The sequence below is a fragment of the Emydura macquarii genome, unplaced genomic scaffold (genome assembly GCF_026122565.2).
Source record: "Emydura macquarii macquarii isolate MOO-44397 ecotype Brisbane River unplaced genomic scaffold, CSIRO-AGI_Emac_v2 contig_1644, whole genome shotgun sequence".
NCBI classification, from domain to species: Eukaryota; Metazoa; Chordata; order Testudines; family Chelidae; genus Emydura; species Emydura macquarii.
In genome coordinates, this window is record NW_027131781.1 from 7473422 (window position 1) to 7496880 (window position 23459).

General features: G+C 45.9%; 1 protein-coding gene and 1 long non-coding RNA gene across 2 annotated transcripts in view; both read right to left on the minus strand.

The window, feature by feature from the left end:
- The window catches only part of ALDH1A3 (aldehyde dehydrogenase 1 family member A3), a 44902-nt gene extending 31942 nt beyond the window's left edge, over window positions 1-12960 (minus strand). Inside the window, exons 1-3 of the mRNA XM_067555590.1 lie at window positions 12827-12960; window positions 8065-8169; window positions 859-999 (exon numbers count right to left, since the gene is read on the minus strand). Of these exons, the coding sequence (XP_067411691.1) occupies window positions 859-999; window positions 8065-8169; window positions 12827-12925 (345 nt within the window). The 5' untranslated portion in view covers window positions 12926-12960. The remainder of the gene's footprint in view (window positions 1-858; window positions 1000-8064; window positions 8170-12826) is intronic.
- A 359-nt stretch (window positions 12961-13319) lies between these two features.
- LOC137158311 (uncharacterized) lies at window positions 13320-14274 on the minus strand. The gene is made up of 2 exons (XR_010921360.1): window positions 14158-14274; window positions 13320-13555 (listed from the first exon to the last, which is right to left on the minus strand). It is a non-coding gene; the product is annotated as an uncharacterized lncRNA (long non-coding RNA).
- Window positions 14275-23459: the final 9185 nt, after the last annotated feature.

Genomic DNA, 23459 nt, shown 5'->3' on the forward strand with positions numbered 1-23459 from the left:
ATACGTGTAACCTGCTTTGCTGAATTGTCGCCAGAGGCAGTTCCCAAGACAATGCTCTCCCTCTCTCTATCTCTCTCTCTCTTTTCTTTTTTTTTTAAATAAGTGGTTTAGCAAATAAGAGCTAAAATTTTAAGCCAGCGTTCCCTGAAGAGTGAGTATAAGCAGCATTATGTACTGAGCACCCTTCGTCCCCCAAACAGGAACAGGCAAGCCGGACAACCATCCAGAGTATTTCGCTAAGTAGACAAGACCAGGCGGAGCCGAGGGAGGATAAACCAACCAGCCCGACGGCAAAAAGAAATGAGTTCAAGAAGGTGAGGCTTGGCCGCTGTCGCTCCCTGACACTCAAGCCCATTGACTTGGAAAGGTTTCCTAGCCTCCCCTTGTGTGGGACCCGGAGATCAAATAGTGGGAGGAGAGGCAGCTTTTCCAAGTCAGCAGTCAGCCAGGGGCTTTACCCGCTCATGGTGTGTGGGCATGGGGGGGGGGGGGGGAAGGAGAGGGGCTATTCAGGTCCGAAGGGGGAGGCTGACTTCACCTGCAATGCTAAGGTCTACAGTGACCTCGTCCACAGAACTGAAAGGAACGATGGATTCTGAATCCCCGTGGATTCCTCCCCTCCCCTCTCAAAAATCAGTGTGTTTTTTTTTTTTAAAGGCCCTCTATTCAAATGTTACTAAACCAAGTTGGGCGCTTGGGAAACTGAAATCTCCCTGCAGATGGCATTCCCCTTTAAAATAAACTAAACACCAGATACAAACACAGCCCCCAGATCTCCAGTGTAACCGGAGGGACAGAATTAAGTAGTCAGTCAATTGCTTCTGGTTTATTATTGCTCCTGCACCACGTTTCACTTACTGCCAAAATGACTCTGTCTCGCTCGATGAGATCGGCTAGTTTGTGGAGGAGCCTTCCTCTGTTTAAGGCATCCATTTGTCTCCATAGAGATCCCCGCTGGAATGCTGCTTTCGCTGCCTCCACTGCCTTATCTACGTCGGGCTAAAGCAACCAAAACACACAAACACACCAAATATTCAGGTTAGAGAGAGAAAAATTGCACAGTGCTATGAACAGCTACCAAGCAAGCTGCTTGCTACGCTGTGTCCTGCGGAGCCTGCCTACTGTAATATTTAATCATCTGCTAAGAGAGTCTCCTGTTTTGCTACTGAACATGGGGCAGATCTTGCAAGGTTCCAAGTGGCCTGAGACTCTGGTAGAATTTACTTTGCTGGATAGGAACCTAAAATCAGATTTTGCAGAGCCAGTAAGATCTTTCAGGGTAAGTCATGAAGTTTATGGAAGTGGACCAGGCTTAACTGACAGGATAAAAAAAAATCTATATATTCACGCCCCAATATTTTCTGATCGTCTACATCCTTTGTCGGCAACAGTGGGAGAGGCACGAAAATGTGCTCAGTCCTGCTCCCACTGCCGAATGGGCAAGACTTCCACTGACTTATGTGGGCGCAGGATTGGGCCTGCCTGCACACGCCAAATCTGGATGGATCAATATTCTTGAAACAAAGATGCAGGAAAGAAGATGTTCTCCAAGTACGGATATTATGATGTCTTTAGCCAAAGGAACGCTAGCCAATCCCAGCTTTCCATTGTGAACCCATAAACATGTCAATAACAGCTTTAATTCACACACACACACAAAAAATCAAATTCACTTAGACCTTAGACCAGTTCCAGAGAGGTAGCCGTGTTAGTCTGTATACAGCAAAAACAACGAGAGTCCTGGAGCACTTTAAAGACTAACACATTTAATTTCTTCAGGCATAAGCTTTCGTGGGCTGTAACCCCATCTGACGAAGTGCTACAGGACTCTCGTTGTTTAGACCTTAGACAGAGTTTTCTGAAGAACCATGTGTCCCCCTTTCTGTAGTGGTGTTAACGTTTTTTGCTATATGCTATGGCCCTGACCTTCAGACGATGTAAATCAGTGTAGCTCTGCTGAAGTCAACTTCCAGCTGAAGCTAGGGGCCCAGGACCATAGATCTGTTTTGTTGTTGTAGCAGGATGCAGCCTATGGTACATTTACTCACATAAACTGCTGCAGATTACTCACATGAGTGAACTGTCCTTATATACACCTTATGCATTTACTCTGGCCAAGATAAGCCCCATCAGTTTTTTCCCCCTAAATGTACACGGATCATATTTTTCAACCTGGGTGAAATCCAGGCCTCACTGCCGCCAAAGAGAGTTTTGCTGTTGACTTCAATGAAGCCAGGATTTCATCGCAAGTGTCCATAAAACATACACAGTGGCCAGTCTTTGAAAGGAATTCTGCCCTAGGCAATATCTTCTAGAACACATCTTGTCTTCTTCTCCAGATTATTCTAACTTGAGGATACGCTAGTTTGGGAGAGCAGCACAAGACAAGTCTGTCCCAGCACATATTGAACACCACCAGACAAGAAATGGCTCCTTTCTAAGGATAGATCTTTCAATCCTGCCCTGGCTCGTGTAGGGAAAAGGAACAGAGATGCTGCCCGGTGTATCCTCTGCAACCCGTGTCCTGCAAGCCAGTGCAGAAGTCCTCCGGGTGGTGGGATGGCCATTACCGCTTCTGAGTGGGAGTATCATGTGTCCCTCCCTGCTGTGGGTTAGCACTTGCAGATGATTGCAACATACTTGCTAGCCAGCTGGAAGGCTAGATATGCTCCCTAATCCGCAGACCATATCCTCCTGGGCTCCTGGGAGCTTCATAAAGATCTAGTTCATTTCCTTGCATGGGACCATAGTTGGGGAGAGGCCCTCTTTAGCCCCCTTCCTGCACTAACACAAAAGACGTGCCTTAGTAGAAAATGGCAAAGCTGATGAGGGCTGAGATCATCATCATTACTAACAACCGAGCCATTTCCAGAAGTCACGCAAGGAGCAGTCTTACAGGACACAGCATTACCGTGGACCACTAGTGTTCTCCAGAACTGCTGGGCATGTGGGTGACTCTGTGGTTAGCTAACATTCATTCCTGCCCACTGCACTCCCAGATACCATCTGTGGTTTCGTGTTTTGTACAGTCATTATTTGTGCAAGCATTAGGCCTTCGCCAAAATACCTCAGTGGAAATGCCATGCAATGCACGCACAACAAACTCAGCTACCCCTCATGTTAAGTGTCTGAGTTCAAACCAGCAAAAACAAGGAAATTCTTAGGAAAGGCGGAAATTCCATTCTTAATCCACCCTGTGATGACTAGGCACAAAGGAGTCAGAAAGGTGTGTTACAGTACACAGATGTTGCAATCTGTAAGCACCATGCGTGACATAAAGGACAGAGTCATAGCTGTCAAGGTGCCAGGGAAAAAACATGGAACAAAGAGGAGGGACACACAAGACCTAACAGTTCACAGAGTTTCAGTCTGTGTGGGATTTATTTAGTATTGCACACACAAAACTACTTCAAAAGTGTTAGGGTTGCAGAGTCAAGTGCTAAAAGGTTAGGAAATGCTAGAATGAAAGCTGCCTGGGAAACCGTAATTCAGCTCCCTTGTGTGTATGCAATTGCGATACAGTCCCTAATCACACGATCACAGACTACTTTTTCCACAGGACCCTTATGGCTCTTTGTCCCAGTCTAATTATCCCCCCACACACTCACAGGTCCAGCTCATCGCCTTTGCGTTTGAGTCACACCCCTTCCTCCCGCTCCTCTCTGCCAGGGTGCCAGCAGGCGGACACTGAGTCCATAAGGAAGACAGTCTCCCGGCTATTCGTTCCCAAGACCAGCTGCACAGCAGCTTAGAGGAGCAATGGCACGGAAAGTCCTGCTCAGCTCCAGGCTCTGTGGGCATAGCACATGTGCAGTACAGTTAGTATGTGATTTAAGTGCCGAGAGGGGACAGAGCATGCCCAGTGGAGACGGAATCTCCATGGAATTCATGTGCCAAACTCTGAGAAGTCTCTACTGAACATGTGCAACCCAATTAAGTGAGAAGTTGTTGAACCATCAAGTTTGGGCATCACCATAGGAACAGCAGCAGGCACATGTCTGAGACCACGGTGACCCCTCCCGGCCAAAGGTCTGGTCCCCGCTTCAAAGCACAAGGGTGCTAGCGCTCCTCAATGAAGCAGCTGTAAGAGTTTTGTTAACATGGGCAAAACAATGTATTCTCCCTCTGATCTGTCTCTCATAAATGGCTGAATCATTTTCCCTGAAACATCCCAGAAATATTCGGACTCAGGCAGACATTCAGCATGGAAAGTTTCAGCCCAAACAGCTAACCCTGGACAAAGTTATAAGCAACTGAAAACAGGGGGTGACAATGGAAAATGTTAGGCCACTTGAACTACAGACAGCACTACCAGCTCTGCCTGTAGTAAGTAACCGGTCAATAACTGCCCTTTCTAATCTCAGTCCATCCCTAAAATACAAGGGTGGCTGGCGTGGATGGCCACAGGAACCCTTAAAACACTTAAGAATCATAAGCATGGGAAAGGCTGACTCCTCTGAAATAGCTCTGACGCATAGAGCCAGCACATAGCACTGCGGGTTTTCCACTCCCATGCGCAGAAAGATGAAACAAAGTGTAAGCACCCTTGAGTCCTTGGCCTCGTCCTCTGCCCAGGAGTGAATTTCAATCACAGGGAAACACAGATATTTTCTGTGATCGCACTGGGGACAATCTGGAACAGATTGAGTATTTTGGACGGAGATGGTCAGGAGGCAGAGTTACAGGGCTGGTTGGATGGGTAACGGAGGCTGCATGTGGCAGAATGACACAGCCTTAACATTAGTCAATACAGTTATTTCCATACTCAGCATCCCCCTGACAGACATTAACACTCAGCCCTTATTTGCGGACAAAAACCCACCAAGCAACCAACGAAAATGCCAGCGGAGCGTCATTGCCAGTTCCTCTTTCCCACCCAAGATTTCCCTTTATCCCCTTCCCTCCGACGGCAAGGCACTGAAAACAATTCCATTTTCATTTCGTATCTAAACCGTTGCTCCCAGGCCAATAACAAGTTGGCCTCGTTCGAGCCCCAAAGCCAGCTATCATCACCAAATGATTAGTTGCCAAATTCCCATCCCCCATGCACAGCCTAAGCAAACAGGCTTCTCATCGGGAACTTGCACCAAGGGTGAGGGGGATGGAATCCATCCCCCGGTCTAGAGTCAGGGTGAGCAGCAGCTGCACAGCTGCTACGGTAGTGGCAGTACCGGCCACTAGTTTTGGTTAGTGCAACTGTGTAGCTCCCGTCTCCTCGAGCGGCCCCACTGAGAAGTGCCAGAGAGGGGGCTTCACAGCATCCTTCATTAATGAATCCAAGTCTGCCTGGATGGAACTCCCTGAGATTTAGGACAGGAGGGATGCAACGGGCTGTGCTGTTCTCGGAGGGTTCAGTTTGCATAAGGCTCTTTGGCTCCAGATCACGCGGATTAGCAACCACCAACCTCCAAGTGTCCTTTTCAGTCTCAGGAACTAACAGACCCAAAGTTGCAAAGCCAAACTCAGGTGAATACACCCAGTTTGGCCGGTTCCGGGCCCCAAACACAAATTTTTAAACTAACCCAGCCCCAGCCTCGCCCGTTCCACCCCAAAGAGATGCAGTGTGTGTGTGTGTGTGTGTGTGTGTGTGTGTGTGTGTGTGTGTGTGTGTGTGTGTGTGTGTGTGTGTGTGTGTGTGTGTGTGTGTGTGTGTGTGTGTGTGTGTGTGTGTGTGTGTGTGTGTGTGTGTGTGTGTGTGTGTGTGTGTGTGTGTGTAGGATTTAGGGGATGCAAGAAGAGACTCTGGGGGTATGTCTAAACCACAACAGAAAACCTGCAGCACCGAGTCTCAGAGCCTGGGGCAATTGACTTGGGCTGGGGGACTAAAAATTGCAGTGTAGGCGTTTGGGCTCAGGCTGCTGCCCAAACACCTACACTGCAATTTTTAACGCCACACGCCCAAGCCCCAGATGCCCAAGCCAGCTGACCCAGGCCAACCATGCCTGTGCCACGAGCCTTTTATATTGCAATGTGGATATACCCTCTGTGGCCAGAATAGAGTGCATTTGCCCCCCGTGTATACAGAGCAGCCTGCAAACCAGCTACCATGGAAACTTGCAGAACTTCCACAGCTTGGTACTACAGGCTGGTGTTTCTCTCAACAAAGCCCAGGGAAGGAAGTTGTCTAATGACAGTCCCATGAGCTAGAAGTTAAAATGTCTCCCCGGCACCTGGCAGAGAACGACGCAATGAGGGCCCTCTCAGGCAGGACACAAGGTTGCCTTTTTTGTTTTGCTCAACAATCTTCTTTAACAGAGGCATTAAAAGCGGGCCTGAAATACCCCTGGAATGGCTTTGTAGCTATTTGAAGAGGCACTTCGCTCACATAACTGTAGTGCAGCCACAGTTTCTGCCTAGTAAAACAAAGTTACAGCACAATTAGCCTCACCCCTCAGCTTACACAGGAATGAGCATTTGAGGCAATGATGTGTCAGACCTTTCTTAATTCACAATAATGCGGCAATTGTGAATACTTCAATATTAGGCTACTGCCGCTCTCAGCCCCGGGTGACCTTGTTACCGCAAATAATAAAGTCTGTTATTACTTTTCCCGTGATTTTCCATGGCTTGGCCGCAACTTGGCCATCCCCCCCACCCCCCCTTCTTTTTTTTTGGTCAACCATGCCGCGATTCAAGTAGGGCCTTAATGCTGTGTTATCTACAATGAATCATTAATTACATGGAATTCCATGATATTATCTGGCCACTTTACAATTGCCCCCACGGCTGCATTGTCCATGGAGAGTCTGAGTCTTCTGGACGTCACAGTCAGGAAGGTTTATTCCAAGGGGTCTCTCTCCCTGGCTGTGGGTGCAACGAACGGGTTATGAGCTTGCACTGCTACCCACCCTTACCTGCTTCCCTAGGGCAGAGTCATAGACTCCGCCCAATGGCCATATATAGCTAAGATTGCCACCTGTCCAGGTTTTCCCGGGAGCATTCCTTTTTTTGGAAGTAGCTGCCTGGGAAGTCTGTAAGGGTGCTCAGTACACCACACCAGCTGTCCAGTTTTATGGGCTCCAGGACATCCTGGTTTGTTGTACCGCAGAAGTGGCAACTCTAGCATAATAGTCCAGGGGAATGGCATTGGGATGGGTAGGGGCATTCGTCCAGCAAAGAACCTTTGGCTTCCAGCCATGTGACCTCTTCAGTTTTCCTGCCCTAGAGCTGTTACTCAGCCACAGAGGTAATGGTACTCACGGTGCTCAAAATGTCCCGTGCTGATAAGGAGGGGATCTCATTCCACAACACGAGGGTGAGGCCCCACGACTAATAATGGTGACAAGCGAGCACTGAACCCGCTTTCCAGTCATCAGACAGAAAAGGCAAGTTCCTGGACCTCCTTCCCCTTGCAGCACCTCCACAAGGCCCATATGTGTGAGGAGTTGTGAGGTGGGCGGAAGGTTGCCCTGGACTATGGAGTTCTTGATTCTATAGCCTATTTACAAAAAAAACCCTGCGCACTCCCACTCATCCTTTGGTTTGACTGATAATCACCTATTAATGGGGCTAATGCACATCCACAGAGAGGGAATCTAAGAAGAATTGTTTTTAAAAAGTTTCCCCTAAGAGGATCTTTCAGAATAAACATGTATTCCATCTTTGAGCTAAATCTCTGTCCCCAATCCTGCAAACACTTCATTTTCCACATGTCACTAAACCCACTGAAATCACTGAGTCTGCTCATGTGTGTAAAGCTAAGCATGTGAGTAAGCATTTGCAAGCTCAGCGCCTGAATTACATAAAATAAATGACTAAAAAAAAATAAAAAGGGCCGCAATGAGGGAGTAGCTGTTTAATCACTTACTTCTAACCTTAAACCTCGTAAACAATACTTGGTAACATGCCGAAGACTCTGTTAAATCGTTACAGTAATCACCATCCCTATCAAAGAAGCGACTCGTCTAATTCTAGCGGAGTCGGACATAATTGATCCCACTAGCTTGCCAAAATGTTTAGCTATCACAGGCTTTAAACCCACAGCTTGGCCAACCATGTCTTGTTGCAAAACCAACAATGTATGCTTTCCTAATCTGTAAGTCAGAGTTACTCAGAGAAACTTACCTTATCACCTTCCTCTACATCACAGATTTTCTCAGCTGTTGAAGGGTTATATGTGGGAAACTTCTTTCCACTCATGGATTCGTGCCATTCGTTGTTAATAAATATCTAATGGGGTCAAAAAGAAAAACCAGCAAACACTCATGTACTATGTGAAGGCTGAAGTATCTCTCTCTAAGGGCCTGATTCAGTGTAATTCATGTGATTTAGACTTGTGAAATAGCCATGGTTTATTTCAGACTCATCTCCTTGGGTATAGCAAGCTGACACCAAGAGAAATCTATCTATTTCAAGCACTATAACTCCTTGTACTGTACAGAGCACAAACATTATAGATGTTGCATGTATGCAGCTAATGTTGCTTATTTTGGGCTACTCACCGGTGGTTTCTCCATTGTATTTTTCCACTGGTAAATGTGCAGTATGGACCCAATCCTGCCACCCTATCTCGCCCAAAGGGTCCTTACTCACATACACCCCTAGCACTTGGCCAACCTTTTGTCTTTGTCAATATCAATTAGAAAAGTTTTGTCTATGACAATTTATTCCCATATGCAAATAAAAAAAAATTATAAGCATTTCAAAATGTTGCCTTTCTATAGCTAGGACAAATAGAGTCCTAATGTGGTGCAACTAAAATGCATTGAAATACCTTTAAAATTTAAAATGATTAAAGTTTCAATATTTATAGGAACTGTGAATAGACACTAGTATACAACTGATTGATTCAAATTCATCCGCACTCTTCTGACCCAGCTTGACACTATCTGATCATGCTTTTATTAACGATTCTTTGTAAAATAAAATTAAATACAATCTTTATATAATGAGCCCTAGTTAATCTTTGCCAACCAATGAATTATTTTAGTCGAACAAAACTGTTTCACCTATCCAAATCAACGTACCAGTCTATTTGCACATCAGCTCATGCTAGAATTCTGTCCCACAAGGCAAAAAAATAAAAAACAAACCCAAAACAACCAATCCTGACCTCCTTTCACACTCAAAACTCCCATTGGATTGGATCTCCTGAGTTTCCTTCCTTGCCTATTTCAAAGCAAAATTACTATCAAAATGAATAAATATTTTTCTCTGAATGCTTCTGCAAAGCGTATGCCGCACATATTGGAGGAAGCTTGCTACGTGTGAACTCATCTGAAAGTTTATTTTTAGATCCAACTATCCTGGATGATTCTCACTTTTTCGGGGAGGGAGGGGTCACAATTACAAAACTCAGTGTGACAAGACACCGAAACGAAGTTTGCAAGCGAACTCATGACACAGGAAGTTTTAAGTAGCCCGGCGCTCACAAATGACAACCCAGCACTTCAGATGTAAACATTTACAAAAGGTAAGAATAAGAAGCAGCTTTAGGGAAGACAAAGGCAAATTGGGGTCTAAAAGGAGGGACATCTCATGGCAAACTTGAGATAGAGGGAGGGAAGCCCATGAAACTCCCATGGAATGTTTACAGCTACTAATGAATGGCGCACCATTTTGCAGCATCTGTGCGTTAGCATTAAATACGGATGAGGGGGCTGGAGAAAGGATGAAATCACTCCAGCGAATGGCGGACTCAAAGGGACTGATGGAATCGTTAAGATTCTTTTCTTTTCAGCTTCAGATTTATATAACTAGGCTTGGGTCTCCCATAAGGAGTCACTCTGACTGTATCTTTCACCTTCATCTCTAGGGACATTATGCCTTGGAAAGATCATTTGTGAGGTATTGTTATTGCTTCATAAAAGCATCATGCTCATCCATACAAGACTTAATCTTGAAACCATTTCCCCAGTTCACTAACTAGTAGAAATGAAAATAAGAGTCTCACTTTACAGAGAGAGATGGGCGCTGCTGGAAGACAGCTGCAAACATCTGGGACAAATCGATAGTTTGCAGAATACCTCATAGATGTTTATTTATCATTCTAAGCTTAATATTGCCCGTGATTTTCCTCATCAGATGATGTGTTCTGAGCATCAAATCAGAAGCAGAACTTGTACTCTGATTGACAACATTTTCCACTTTCGAGACTAGACTGTCTAGACATCTTTAGGGGTCCTATTCTCCACACCCATCTCACGCACAATCATCAGTGAAGTTAATAAAAGTCTGTCCAGATAAAGACTGCAAGATTGGGCCCCAAAAGGAGAATGATTTTTGTTTGTGAATGTTTGGTTAAAAAAAGGGGGGGGGGGGGAAGAGAGAGAGAGAGAGAGGAGAGAGCGAATACCCTCTCTGAGCAGCTAAGGGGGAAAAATTCCTCTTGTGTGTGTAAGGAATGGAAGTGACTAGTAAAGATCTACCACTACACCTCATTATGTGGGAGGGAGCCATTTATAAAACATTGCACCATTCTGAAATCAGCAGTGGAAGGTGCAAGCTCCAGATGAGCAGAAAATTCAGCTTTTAAAAAGCAATGTAGGGAAAATGGGTTTAAGAAGGAGTCTTATCTGCTGACAAATGATTCATAAATGGCTAATCACACTTGGTTACGTCAGTGTGTACTTGGATCAACATTCAACTTGACAAATTAACGGAGATCAGCTTTATTTGTCCTCTCAGAGCTGAGGGGAAAATTAGAATGATATATTTTTTATAATGTAGGAAGCATGAATGGTTTTACATTCATTAACACATTCTAAACCTCACTGGCCTTAGTCCAGCTGCATAGCTGAAATTGGCAAAGTGAAGGTCATCCATCAGTAGCGTAGTAGAAACCTGAGGAGTCCCTCCACTACCGAAAAGTGTGTGAGGATTAAAACACAGGGGATTTAGCTACCACAATGTGATAATTTCCTTTTTTTTTTTTTTTTTTTTAAATGTCAATTTCTGCAATGACTCTTAACTCCGTGCCTTAGAAACCAGGGATGAGCAGATGTCTTGGCTATCAAGAACGAAACAGGGAAACCAGGAGTCTGCTAACAAGGGCTTTGAAAGTTTTACATTTCAATGGGTTGGGAGAGCCAAGGTGTTTTAAAGGAAAGCTCTATGGATAGCCTAAGAACTGACCGGACTTTGGGGTTTGGGTTTTTACACTGAAGCTCAGACTTTATCAAGGATACCAGGAACGTTTTTCAAGGGTAAAAAAAAAGAATCAGACCTTTGGAGAGGAGTGAGTAAGTGTGACCGGCAATTCTGGGTCTGATCCAGAAAGTTACTGAGTTCCCTTTACTCCTCCCGCCTGCGGCGGAGGCTGAGGGCACTCTGACCACTGCAGCACTGATTCCTCATTCCTTTCCCTATACTCTATCAATGAAGCCAGCGCAAACCCCCCAGTAACCACAATGGGAGCAGGACTGAACCCACAGAAAAAAACCTGTTTTAAAGGAAGTTTTTTTCTCCATCCTCCTCACAGCTTCACTCCATCCAGATCTGACTTCAATAGGAACTGAGAAGGCTCAGCAGTTTCCAAAACGTGCTCCATATCTTGGAGGTGTGACTCTGGCATGCCCAACATATTAATTTGGGAACATGGCATCTCCCTGTTAGTGAGCCAGGATGGCACATTATATTCATACTCGGTTTTGGTAGTGAAATCCTGGAGAACAAAGTGACTAAGCAGTGCACATTCAGGAATATACATATTATGCATCTTCATTTGGTGCTGAAGTGGGTCTAATGAGCAGAAGAGGAAAACTATAACTACAACTTGTAGCAGAAATCGCTAAGTCATTACATTTCATAAACTTTGGAGGGGGGAGGGAGAAACACCCCAAAAATCAAATTTCCCTTGATTTCCTGCAGTTGACAAGTCCAGTTACATGCATTTTTTTTATCACCCACTTGGCTAAAAATGCCATAATAAACTTCCAGTCTATTAAAATAATGGAGAGTACAGATCCACTCATGCAGCATCAAGCTAAAAAAAAAAAAAGGAATTAAAAAAATATTGCATGATAAGGATTTCACTGAGCCAGTGAATCACAGCAGACACTGAAAAAAATCTGCTGTGAATTAAAAGAACTAGACAGATGTATCCTGCAACAATGGGAAATGCAATTTCTGTAGGAGCAGGACTCCCAACACAGGAAAACTATAACAAAGCAGGGAAAGTTTTTAGCAAACTCGGGTTTCGAGGAGGAAATTACCTATTTTTCCATTTACTCTTGAATATTATTGCTGAAATCATACACTCAAGCAAGGTGCACACCCCTAGACAAGCATCGAAAAAATAAGTTTCCTGCCTGAGATATCAGACCCTGCGCCCCCAGATTCTGGAGTTCAAGATGAAGTGGGGGGACGCAGGCTCAGGCCCCGGTTCATTCCGGGTTTAGATGGGTATTATTTTAAGTCCGTTTACATTTCTTTGGACATTCAGATGATGTTTTAAATCACTCTGAGCTACGGAACAGGTTTGGAAGTCACTCTGATTAGTACGGAGGCTTTCCAAGCAGGCACGGGCTCTAGATCCTGGCTGTAATAAAGTGAGAGCAGCTTTTTTCCCACCCTACTGCGTCGAAGCGGAGTTGTGCGGGGTCTGAGCGGGACGGGGACTGGGGTTTCCCTTTTCTCGGCGAGCTGTAGCTGCGGAGCGCTGCCTGCTTATTATTTCGTGACTCTCCGCCCGGCGCAGCCGGGGATAGCGGACGCGGTCAAGGAGCTGCAGAACTTGGTGCTGCCGCCGCCCGGCCATACGCGCCTCTGGAAGGCAGAGCGTTTACACCTAGCGGAGGGTGGGAATCCGGCTTCACTCCGATTTCGCTCCGCCCACCCCAGCGCCAGGTGCGCGGCTCTCTGCTCCCCCCCCCCCAGCCCGGCTCACCTTGGTGTGTCGGATCTCCAGGCTCCTGGCGGGGCGAGGCAGCGGGGGCAGCCTTTTGTCCGGCTGCCCGTTCTCCACCGGCCCGTTCACCGCAGCCATCGCGCCGCGGTCCCGGCTCCCCCCTGCCGCAGCCAGTCCCGCTGCCTCCCGGCCCCCTGTGCGGGTGACAGCAGCCAGCGGCGCCGCCTTTAAGGGTTCCCTGCCCGCGGCTCCCGAGCACCGCCTCCGCCACGCCCCCTGCCCTGCACTGCACAGCGGGGCAGGTACCGCTCGCCGGCGCCCGCTTCTCCTCCCTTCCCCAGCTCCCCTCCCCTGCGCCAGCTGGGCCAAGCTGTGGCCCCTGGATGGAGGAGGGCAGGTCCCAGACAATGGACGCGATTGTGAGCCTGGCCTCGGCAAGCCCAGGAGCGAGGAGAGGAGAGGAGAGAAGCTTTTGCTTTTCAAGTGTCCTCTGGGGAGGGCAGCTGCACTGCAACCCCAGCGATTTCTTCCCTGGCCTGTACACATGGGGCGGGATCTGACAGGGAGTTAACCGACTCCTGGCAGGGCCTGGGCCCAAGAGCGAGCCAGGGACATGCCGCTCAGGGGATGCCACCCCTACGTCTCTCTGGTCTTTCCAGGGCACCCAGGGACCAGCCTTGCTCCCCTTAGAAATGGAGCCCCTGTCTTCAGTGGAGCGGGGTCCGCTGCCACCTGGGTTGGGTGCTGCGGGGCATGGTTACCAGGCTCCTGCTGGGAAGGAAGCGATCTGACTTAGGAAACCATTGCCCAGATACCCCACGCAGGGGCACATGCTCCCCTCTGCCCTGCATTTTTAAGCGGTGCTTACACATTAAGGATGGCCAGCCACTGTATCGCCAGACCGGGTGATTTCATTGATTGAGCTTTAGGTAGAACATTAGGAAGCTCCTCAATGGGGCTCTCCCATCTTTGGCCATAATGAAAACACAGTTGCACTCAGCCCCCCCCTCCAAGAGAGCCTGTGATCTACCCTGTGAGCGCTTGGCTCACACCCCCCCATCCCTCCCCAAAGGCCTGAGAGGCAATCAGTGTTGAGACTGATCTCTAAAGAGGTGCCCAGAAGGATACTGAGTTAGGCTATTGTGGCTCAAGGGAGCGCAGGCAGAGAGTTCTGGAGAACACCCTCTTGGCAGCTCCTCTTTCACACCCTGAAGATCCAGTTTGGGCATGGCCCAGGGAGGGTGTCTCTGACAGACACAGATCCCAAGCCATTCAGGACTTTATCAAAAGCAAAATCTCAAACTACTCCTGTCACAAGGGTGGGGGCCCTTCACCCGCTATTCCTTGCTACAAACAGTCTTCATACCCACCATTGGCAAGTTCAACAGCAAGTGCTTTATTTCCAGGGTGCTGTACGAGTCCTTATCATCACCACTACAGTTTTTACCTTCTCCCTAGGCACGGGGAGACCTCTCTAGATTTTTCTGGCCTTCCCCTCTCCTCCCTTCCTCACCCTGTCTCTCTTTTAACTGTCCTCAGCTGACTAGCTGAATCATATTGTTAATTGGTTAATCATCCAGTTCTTAACTAATTAGCTTCTCTCTTTGACCCATGTGGGGACACTTGCCATGTGCACAGAGTGGTGTGAGTCAGCCTCAGGCTATTTCCCTCCCTCACACCTCCCAAAACCAAGCAGCAGCCTGTTCAGACCCTAGAGACCTGATTCATGGTGATTGATAAACTCCACCTAAAACATGAGCTGCCACAATCTCGAATAGTTTCAGTTTCCAAGGGTAGCCCCCATGTATGGAAATCAGACCCTGTTTGCATTGCAGCCGTCTTCTCTCCAGGCGACGATAGCATGGATCTCAGCAGCAATGTCCACAACCCAGAGAAAAGGCTGCATCCTGCTGATTAGACATATGTGAAATTGCACTGTACCCATGCTTCCCTCCTCACTTCCCCCTTTGGATCCTTCTCCTGCGCTCAACTTCATGCTTTCCTCTATGCTGTCTTTGTTTGGAATTCCCTCACTTTCCTGGTTCACCCAACAGCCTCCCTCTGCTTATGCAACCCTCCCTCTCCACCTACACATTGCAAACTGTAAAGCCTTCTAAGAATGTTCCAAAGAGACAGAAGAAGAATTAAACAACAATGGCAGACTAATATGATACTGGATCTGCCAAGTCCCATGTATGCCGACTGTATTATCTGGATCTGATTTCAAGCCCGAGCCTGTCCTAGTTGAGACAATGGCAGTTCTGCTGAATTGACTTCAAAGGAAAGAGAACTGGGTCCTGCAGCTGCCTCTCACTTGGGCAGGTGATCAGCCATTCTGTGTGTGCGTCACATCTCAGGCACTCTATCAATAGCAATATCTCATTTAAACATCAGGAGAAGTCCTTTCCTTCCAAGAGCTGCAAGAGACTGAGAACATGTCCAAAAAATCAGATTTAGGCCTACCCAGTTGCCTAACGTCACTCACCATAATTAAAGTTAGGCACGTGTAAGTCTTTGTCGGATTGGGGCCTTAATGAATACTGAGGGCAAGTCACTATATGCATATGTATATAGAGACACACACACTTAGGTGAAATACTCTAAAAGGAGAATTTACTACCAAAATGAAACTCTACCACACTTCCTTTGTCAGATTTAACACAAATGTTCCATACAACATATTAAGATAGGTCAAGATGCCAGGACACCAGAGTTACTGTACTAAATGTTTTACGGTGTCTTTAATCTCCACGAGAAGTCAGGATTTTGCTTTTATATCTTGGCCAAATGGTCCCATACTGCCATGCCGGTCTAACAGTTAATACTGACTTAGAAGGGAAAGTACTACAACATGAATCATAAGCACCACTTCCTGTAGGATTTAGGATCTCCTTTGAGGTCTTCCATCCAGGTAATAATAACCCAGTCAGATGCTTCTTGGCTTGTGAAAGCTAATAGGTAACACTACATAATATTTTCCACAGCCAAATAACCACATTAGTTGCAAATTGCTATCCAGCTTTCCCTTGTGAATTGCAAATACAGAAGGTGACCAATGCCTGGTAATAATAAAACTGGTATTTGACCCCAAGTGGCGATGTGCTTCATTTCTAAGTAATTTGTGAGGGATATTATTATGTTTTAAATAACTTTTAACTTTTCCTGTTGCAGCTATCTTAGTACATGGGTGTCGCTTTAGGGAACACTGCTGTACGTTGGTCAAATGAGCAGATATGGAAAATTATGGAATAAATTATGTAGGTAGAAACTTCTATTATTCATAAACTACCCACCACTTTTAATGTTGTCACTTCCCATTTAGGCTAGAGAATGATCAAACCAAGAATCCCTTAACCAAATCCCCAAATTTTGGTGGTTCTGATAAAGTGGAACTTGGATCCAAAGTATACTTAGTTTTCATTAGGTTTCACTAAAATTTGGCTGACAAGATTTTGTGAAGTCAAAATCATCCTAGCTTGCCTGTTGCCAAAGTTGGGTGGTACAGAGCTAGAGTCCATTTTATCTGGATAACCCTTGATTTCAGACTGGTTTTGCAAAACTAAGCCTGCTTTCTCTTGTCCATGTCAGAGTTATGTATATTTTATGGTGATGGAGTTTTTTTTGGTCCGCCATAAATTATAATTCACAAGTGGGCCACTAGGTGGCATGGGACTATGTGAGTGGTAGAGGAAGTTAACCAGGTAAAGTCTGGTCAGAGGGAGTGCATTAGAAAATTTAGTGTAGTGGCTGCATTGCACCATTAGAATTAATCAGTACATTGCCATCTGTCTTTATTTTGCCTACCAAAACTGCTCAGCTGAAGTGCAAAGCGTTGTTATAGCAGGATAAAATATCGGGGGGAGAAATAGGAAGATGAAGAAGAAATTCCAGAACAAACAATCTAACAAGTGAAAACAAAACAAAACAATGTATATTTCACAACATAAAGGGAGATGGTCTATTTACAAATGATTGTTGGGAGAGTATTTTAGTCATAACTGGTTTGTTCTTATTATATGAGTTTTTGGTTCTTGGGAGATGTGTTTAAGGCAGAAATTTTGCATGCTCTGGTTTTTATCCAGGTGTTACTTTTAAAAGGTTGTTTGGAATTAATATGAATATGGGGTATGAGCAGGTGACACAGAAAGGATGGGCAGAAACACATATGCATAGCCTTTTGATATAATTCCTCTGAGAACGCCACCAATTTTTAAGAACAATTAAACTTTTTCACCTTCAACGAGATCTGCAGACATTTATTAATCCTCTTGTGACAAAGGCAAGAATTATCACCCCCATTTTACTTATAGGAAACCTGAGACACAGAAGGACAAATTCAGTCCAGGCCTAAGTAGGCACAAATCTCTCAGCTCAACAGGACTTCTGTCCGTCTTTGCCAGTGCTTGAATTTGATCCAGAGAGGTGATAGGCTAGGTCCTGCCAGCTGCTGAGTGTTGAACTCAGTGGGAGATGCCTTCAGTGGGAGACGAGGGCACCCAGCGGGGTCGGGCTAATGGATTCACCCAAGGCCACACAGCAAGTCTGAGGCACAGCCAGGATTCAGACTGAGGTGCTTTTGGTTCTCTTCCCCACGCTCAGTCCGCTAAAACCGGGCTGCCATATAGATGTAGGTGGCAAAAAATGGGTAAGCTCGTAATTGTTCTTGCATGTGTCAGAAGTAGATGTAACAGGAAAAGAGTCTATTAAAATAATATTGTGTCCAACCACTGCTGCAATATTTCTGGATGTCTGCAATACCTCCGGCAGACATAGCCTGATGCATTAAGGATGGCAGCTTCAGCTCCACATTATTTTGTTGTTTTGCATCGTTACAGAGCCATGTCTCTCAACACTTTTCCTCCCTGTCATCCAGCGTGAGCTCCTTTGCCTTCCTTGTATTGGGGTCAGATGCCGTATGATCTTCACGTGCTGCCACCAGTTAGACCTGAACGCACCTTTGGGCGTCAGTGTTGTCTACCCATGCCACAAGGGTGAGCTCACTGGTGGGTGTGTCCCTGGCACTTCACGGGACGGTGCACTGCCTTGGGTGTCTCGTGGTCGAATCTGTGCCTCAAGGGCTGCTGGGACTAGATCAAGCTACCTGAGGCGTCAGGAAGGCACTTTCACCATGCTTTTGCCCCTGATTTAATCCTACTGAGGTGGATTTTTGTCTGCAATGGGTTCTTGCACCCTGTGGACTCATCTCACAGCTCGTGTACTTTTTCCAAGTTCACTTGTTTTGTATCCAGGAGAACTGATAGGGAAGCACCTAGATCGTGCCTCACTTTCTCAGCACGGTGGTGCTGGGGAACTTAGATGGCAACGCCTGTAAGCAAATTTGGCATAAAAGGCTGGCCCGTGGGCTGACGAGGGAATTGACTGTAGGATTAAAAGCAATTCTCCTCAAGGCCAGTAGTTTGCATCTGGCTCAGGCCACAAAAAGCCATCTGGGAGCAGATCAGTGAGTTGTTAGTTGTAGTTTAGTACGCAGTGGGCAGGTGTCCACATTAATAAAAACCCCAACATGACCTGGCACCCTTACTGGAAATCTCAGCAGAAGGGTCAAGAATTAAATGGGCCTTGGAGACTGAATTCCATCCTCATCCTCACAGGTGGCCCCTCCAGAGCAGCTGGGTTAGGGTGGGAAAGCAAGCTTACACTGTGCCTCTTCTATGGATAAGCAGAGAGAACCATTGTTCACTTTCCATCAGCATTACATTCACTTGGAAAATGTGTGTGTGTGTATACACACACTATATATAACACACACACAACACTAACTTAAAAGGACATTAAGATTGCAAAATCAAGCATTCAAAAGTTAGGAACTGCCAGAATTAAGGTTGCCTATTCAACCTTAATTCAGCCCCTGGGTGAGTATGTGTAATGATTCAGTCTTTAATTACATGAGCACATATTTTTTCCACAGGATCATTCAGGGCACAGGAGAGAAGGTCCTCACTTAATGAGCAGCTAGTCAATATTTTGTTTTCACCTGATTGTCCAATCTTTTTGTCCCCTTGCTTTATTTATTCCATGCTGTTGAAACCCTGCTCTGAATATACAGTTATAAAATGTTTTGTTTTCTCATGCACCTTCATATGGCACTCATCGCTATGAGATCTGAGAGCTTCACGAACATTAATTCATTTATTTTCCCACCCATGGTGAGGGGCTGCTGGTATTACATTTTACAGGTGGAGAACTGAGGCACAGAGAGATTAAGGTAAAAAAGTGTCCTCCGATTTTTGGTGCCCAATTTGAGATGCTTAGGACCTGATTTTTCAGCATTACATAACACGTTATATGTTCAAAACACAGCTCCATTGACTTCTGTTGCAGCTGGGAGCACTCAGCACTGTGCAGATCAGGTCTCACATGACTCACGTTGGGCATCCAGAAAACAAGGAACATACAATTAGTGGCCACCTGTGAAAAGTTTTGGTTAAATGTCTTGCCCAGCATAGCACAGGAACTCTGGGGCAATGCACAGGCAACCTTAATTATGGCATTTTTCTAGTTGTGAGTACTGCACTTTGAAACCTTAATGGTCTTTTTGACATGGTTTTGTGTGTGCGTAATTTCCTAGGTTTGTAAAAAAGCAAACTGAAATCCAGAAATTCCATCAGGTGGAGTTATATTGACCTCCCCCCAGGGTCATCAACAGGGATAGAGTGTTCAGAGCTATACCATAGACCTTTGCCTCTGGAGGTAACTGATAGCAGTAGCAGGTTGTCATCCTGTGGGTGGACCAGCCCCTAGAGAAGCTGAGACATACAGCAGAGGAATGGTGAGACGCAAGAACTGTGGATTCCATTCCAGACTCCAGAAGGGAGTGTGGTCTGGGGTTCTGCCCAAATCTGACCCCATCTGCCCCTGTCCCAGTCCTTTCTCTTTTCCCCACCCCCATCTGGACTCTTCATCCCAGTTCCAGTCTCCTTGCCCAGCCAATCCCAGTCTCCCCTTTGGGCTCCCAGGGTCTTTGCCACAATCTTCTGGCCCAGCCAGTCTCTGACTCTCTACCCTGGGGTCCTCATCTGATGATCTCTGTGATGAGATGACTGGTTCTGTGGATGTGGGGAAAGCAGTGGATGTGATATACTTTGACTTTAGCAAAGCTTTTGGTATGATCTCCCACAGTATTCTTGCCAGCAAGTTAAGGACGTATGAGTTGGATGAATGAACTATAAGGTGGATAGAAAGCTGGCTAGATCATCGGGCTCAATGGGTAGTGATCAATGGCTCAATGTCTAGTTGGCAGCTGATAACGAGCGGAGTGCCCCAGGGGTCGGTCCTGGGGTCGGTTTTGTTCAATATCTTCATTAATGATCTGGAAGATGGGGTGGATTACACCCTCAGCAAGTTTGCAGATGACAGTAAGCTGGGGGTAGTGGTAGATATGCTGGAGGGCAGGGATAGGATACAGAGTGATCTAGACAAATTAAAGGATTGTGCCAAAAGAAATCTGCTGAGGTTCAACAAGGACAAATGCAGAGTTCTGCACTTAGGACGGAAGAATTCCATGCACTGCAAAGACTGGGGATCGACTGGCTAGGCAGCAGTTCTGCAGAAAAGGACTTGGGGTTTACAGTGGACAAGAAGCTGGATATGAGTCAGCAGTGTGCCCTCATTGCCAAGAAGGCTAAAGGCATATTGGGCTGCATTAGTAGGAGCATTGCCAGCAGATCGAGAGAAGTGATTATTCCCCTCTATTCGGCACTGGTGAGGCCTCATTTGGAGTATTGTGTCCACTACAGAAAGGATGTGGACAAATTGGAAAGAGTCCAGCGGAGGGCAACGAAAATGATTAGGGGGCTGGAGCACATGACTTATGAGAAGATGCTGAGGGAACTAGGCTTGTTTAGTCTGCAGAAGAGAAGAATGAGGGGGAATTTGATAGCAGCTTTTAACTACCTGAGGAGGGAGGTCCAGGGAGGATGGAGCTAGGCTGTTCTCAGTGGTGGCAGATGATATAACCAGGAGCAATGGTCTCAAGTTGCAGTGGGGGAGGTCTAGGTTGGATATTAGGAAAAGCTTTTTCACTAGGAGGGTGGTGAAGCACTGGAATGGGTTACCTAGGGAGGAGGTGGAATCTCTATCCTTGGAGGTTTTTAAGGTGTGGCTTGACAAAGCCCTGGCTGGGATGGTTTAGTTGGGATTGGTCCTGTTTTGAGCAGGGGACTGGACTAGATGACTTCCTGAGGCCCCTTCCAATCCTAATCTTCTATGATTCTATGATCTGATCTCAGCCTCCCCAACCCTGTCCACTCGGCACCCATGTTCCAGTTCCCCACTCCCAGCCAGCTCCCAGTCCTTGTCTCCCCCATCAGACTTCTTGTCCCAATCTACTGTCTGCTGCCATCCCTCACCCCTTGGTCTAGATTGTGTCCTTTCCGCATGTGAGATCTTTGGAGTCTCTGCTCCAATGCCTGGGGGTGCTAAAGCTTCTCGACAAAACAATTGTCAGACTTTTTTAACATGGGCATGTTTCCCCATAATCTCATTCCCAGAAAAGCCCAGACCATTTTTGCTGATTTTTTTTTTTTTACAGACACCTGGCATGGAAATTTTAGCTCAAACAGTTAAAATTTGGTAAAAGTAATAAGCAACTGAAAACAGAGTGTTATAATGAGAACTGCCAGGCAACAGTAAGGATAGGTGGTGCTCTCAGCTCTGCCTACATGTACACACACCTCATCTGCTTGAACTTGTCAGCTCAGGAATTAATTCTTATAACTTAATGAAATAAAAAAGCACCAAGGTGCATAACGTACAAATCAAAGCAACCACATCATCTTATTTATCTGTCTAGGTGTTTATCTGGCCCTCATCACAGTTGTACCCAAGGAACTTCTAAAATGATGAGTGTACATCACGAGATATTTCGCTGTCTCTCTCTGCCCTCTATTCAGCAGGGACTGGGTTCTGGGAAGGGAGATATGTTGTTTGTTTCTACTTTCCAGGCTTTAATTTGTTACCCTTGTCCTCTCCTACCCCTTCAACTTCTCGTGTTGTCTGTGTGTATCACACAATAGGTGAGGTCTACATTTATATAGGAAGGAACTGAGGAATTACCAGAATGGATCAGAGCTGCAGCCCATCTAGCCCAGTCTCCTGTTTCTGCCTGTGGCCAGGATCCGGTGCTTCAAAGGTAGGTGCAAGAAACCCCACAGTACGCAGATCTGGGATACTCTTCTCCCCCATGCAGGTCCCCTCTTAATCCCTAATTAGAGACTGGCACAATCTCTGAAGCATGAAGTTTTATCTCTCTCCCCAGTTTCTTAGCATTTACCTGAATATTCTTGTTGTCCACATGAACGTCCATCTCCTCTCTGAACCTTGCTTTGGATTCTACCACTCTGGGTGTCTAAGATCAGGCACCTAAATGTCATATAGGTTCCAATCCTGCTCTCACTGAATCACAGAAATGTAGGTCTGGCAGCGACCTTGATAAATCATCAAGTCCAGACCCCTGCCCTGAGGCACGACAAATAAACCAAGATCATTCCTGATTGGTGTTTGACCAACATGTTCTGAAAAAACTCCAATCATGGGGATTCCACAATCTCCCTCGGAAGCCTATTCCAGAGCTGAATTACCCTTGTAAGAGTTTTTCCTAATATCTAATCCAAATCTCCCTTGCTGCAGATTAAGCCCATTGCCTTCAGAACAACAATTGGAGAACAATTGATCACTGCCTTCATTATAACAGCCTTCACATATTGGAAGACTGTTATCCGGTCCCCCCTCAGTCTTCTTTTCTCCAGACTAAACATGCCCATTTCTTTAGCCTTTCTTCATAGGTCAGGTTTTCTAAACCTTTTATCATTTTGGTTGTTCTCCTCTACACTGTCTCCAGTTTGTCCCCATCTTTCTTAAAGTGCGGCTCCCAGAACTGGACACAATACTCCAGCGAGGGCTCCCCAGTGCCGAGCAGGGTGGGACAATGAAATCAGGGAAAACATGCCCACTGATGTCAGTGATGGTAGGACAGTCCGTTAGGCACCTGCTTTAAGCAACTACGTGCTAATTTAGGTACTTCTTATGTAGGTGACTATAACTAATGTTAAGCACCTCTATTTGGAAGTTGAGTCCCTATTGCATTTTACTCTCTCCCTAAGGTCCCAATTCAAATTCTGTTGAAGTCAATGGGAAGGCTCTGAAAGAACTTGAGATAAACATTTGAATTATTCTATATTTGAACTATGTGCTGTATTTCTCTATTGTACAAACTGAGAAAATGGAAGCTCTTAAGGAGGTCATTCACGGGCTGAAAAGTCCCATATTAAGTTTCACCCAAGCACAAACTTTAAGGAGGAATATTGTATTTTATCAACAGATCATATTTTTTTCTACCCTGGCCATGATCTATAGTGACACAATAGCAAATAACTGCATTAACTAAACTGCAACAGTCAGTAATGAAGGATACTAAAAGTAACAACATTCACTAAATAGTATTTGCACTTTAAATAGGAGCAAGTCACACTCAGTTTATCATAGTGATTACACTGCTTTCAACTGGATTATTCGGGTAAATAAAGTAAAGTAAAGCAGAAATGAGTCTGTGATCTGAACATACACTTTCCTTAAGAAGTATAGTATCAGATCAGTCACTCTAGTCAAGTGAGCCTTCATAAGCATGAGAGCCAGATTGTCACATGGTGTAAAT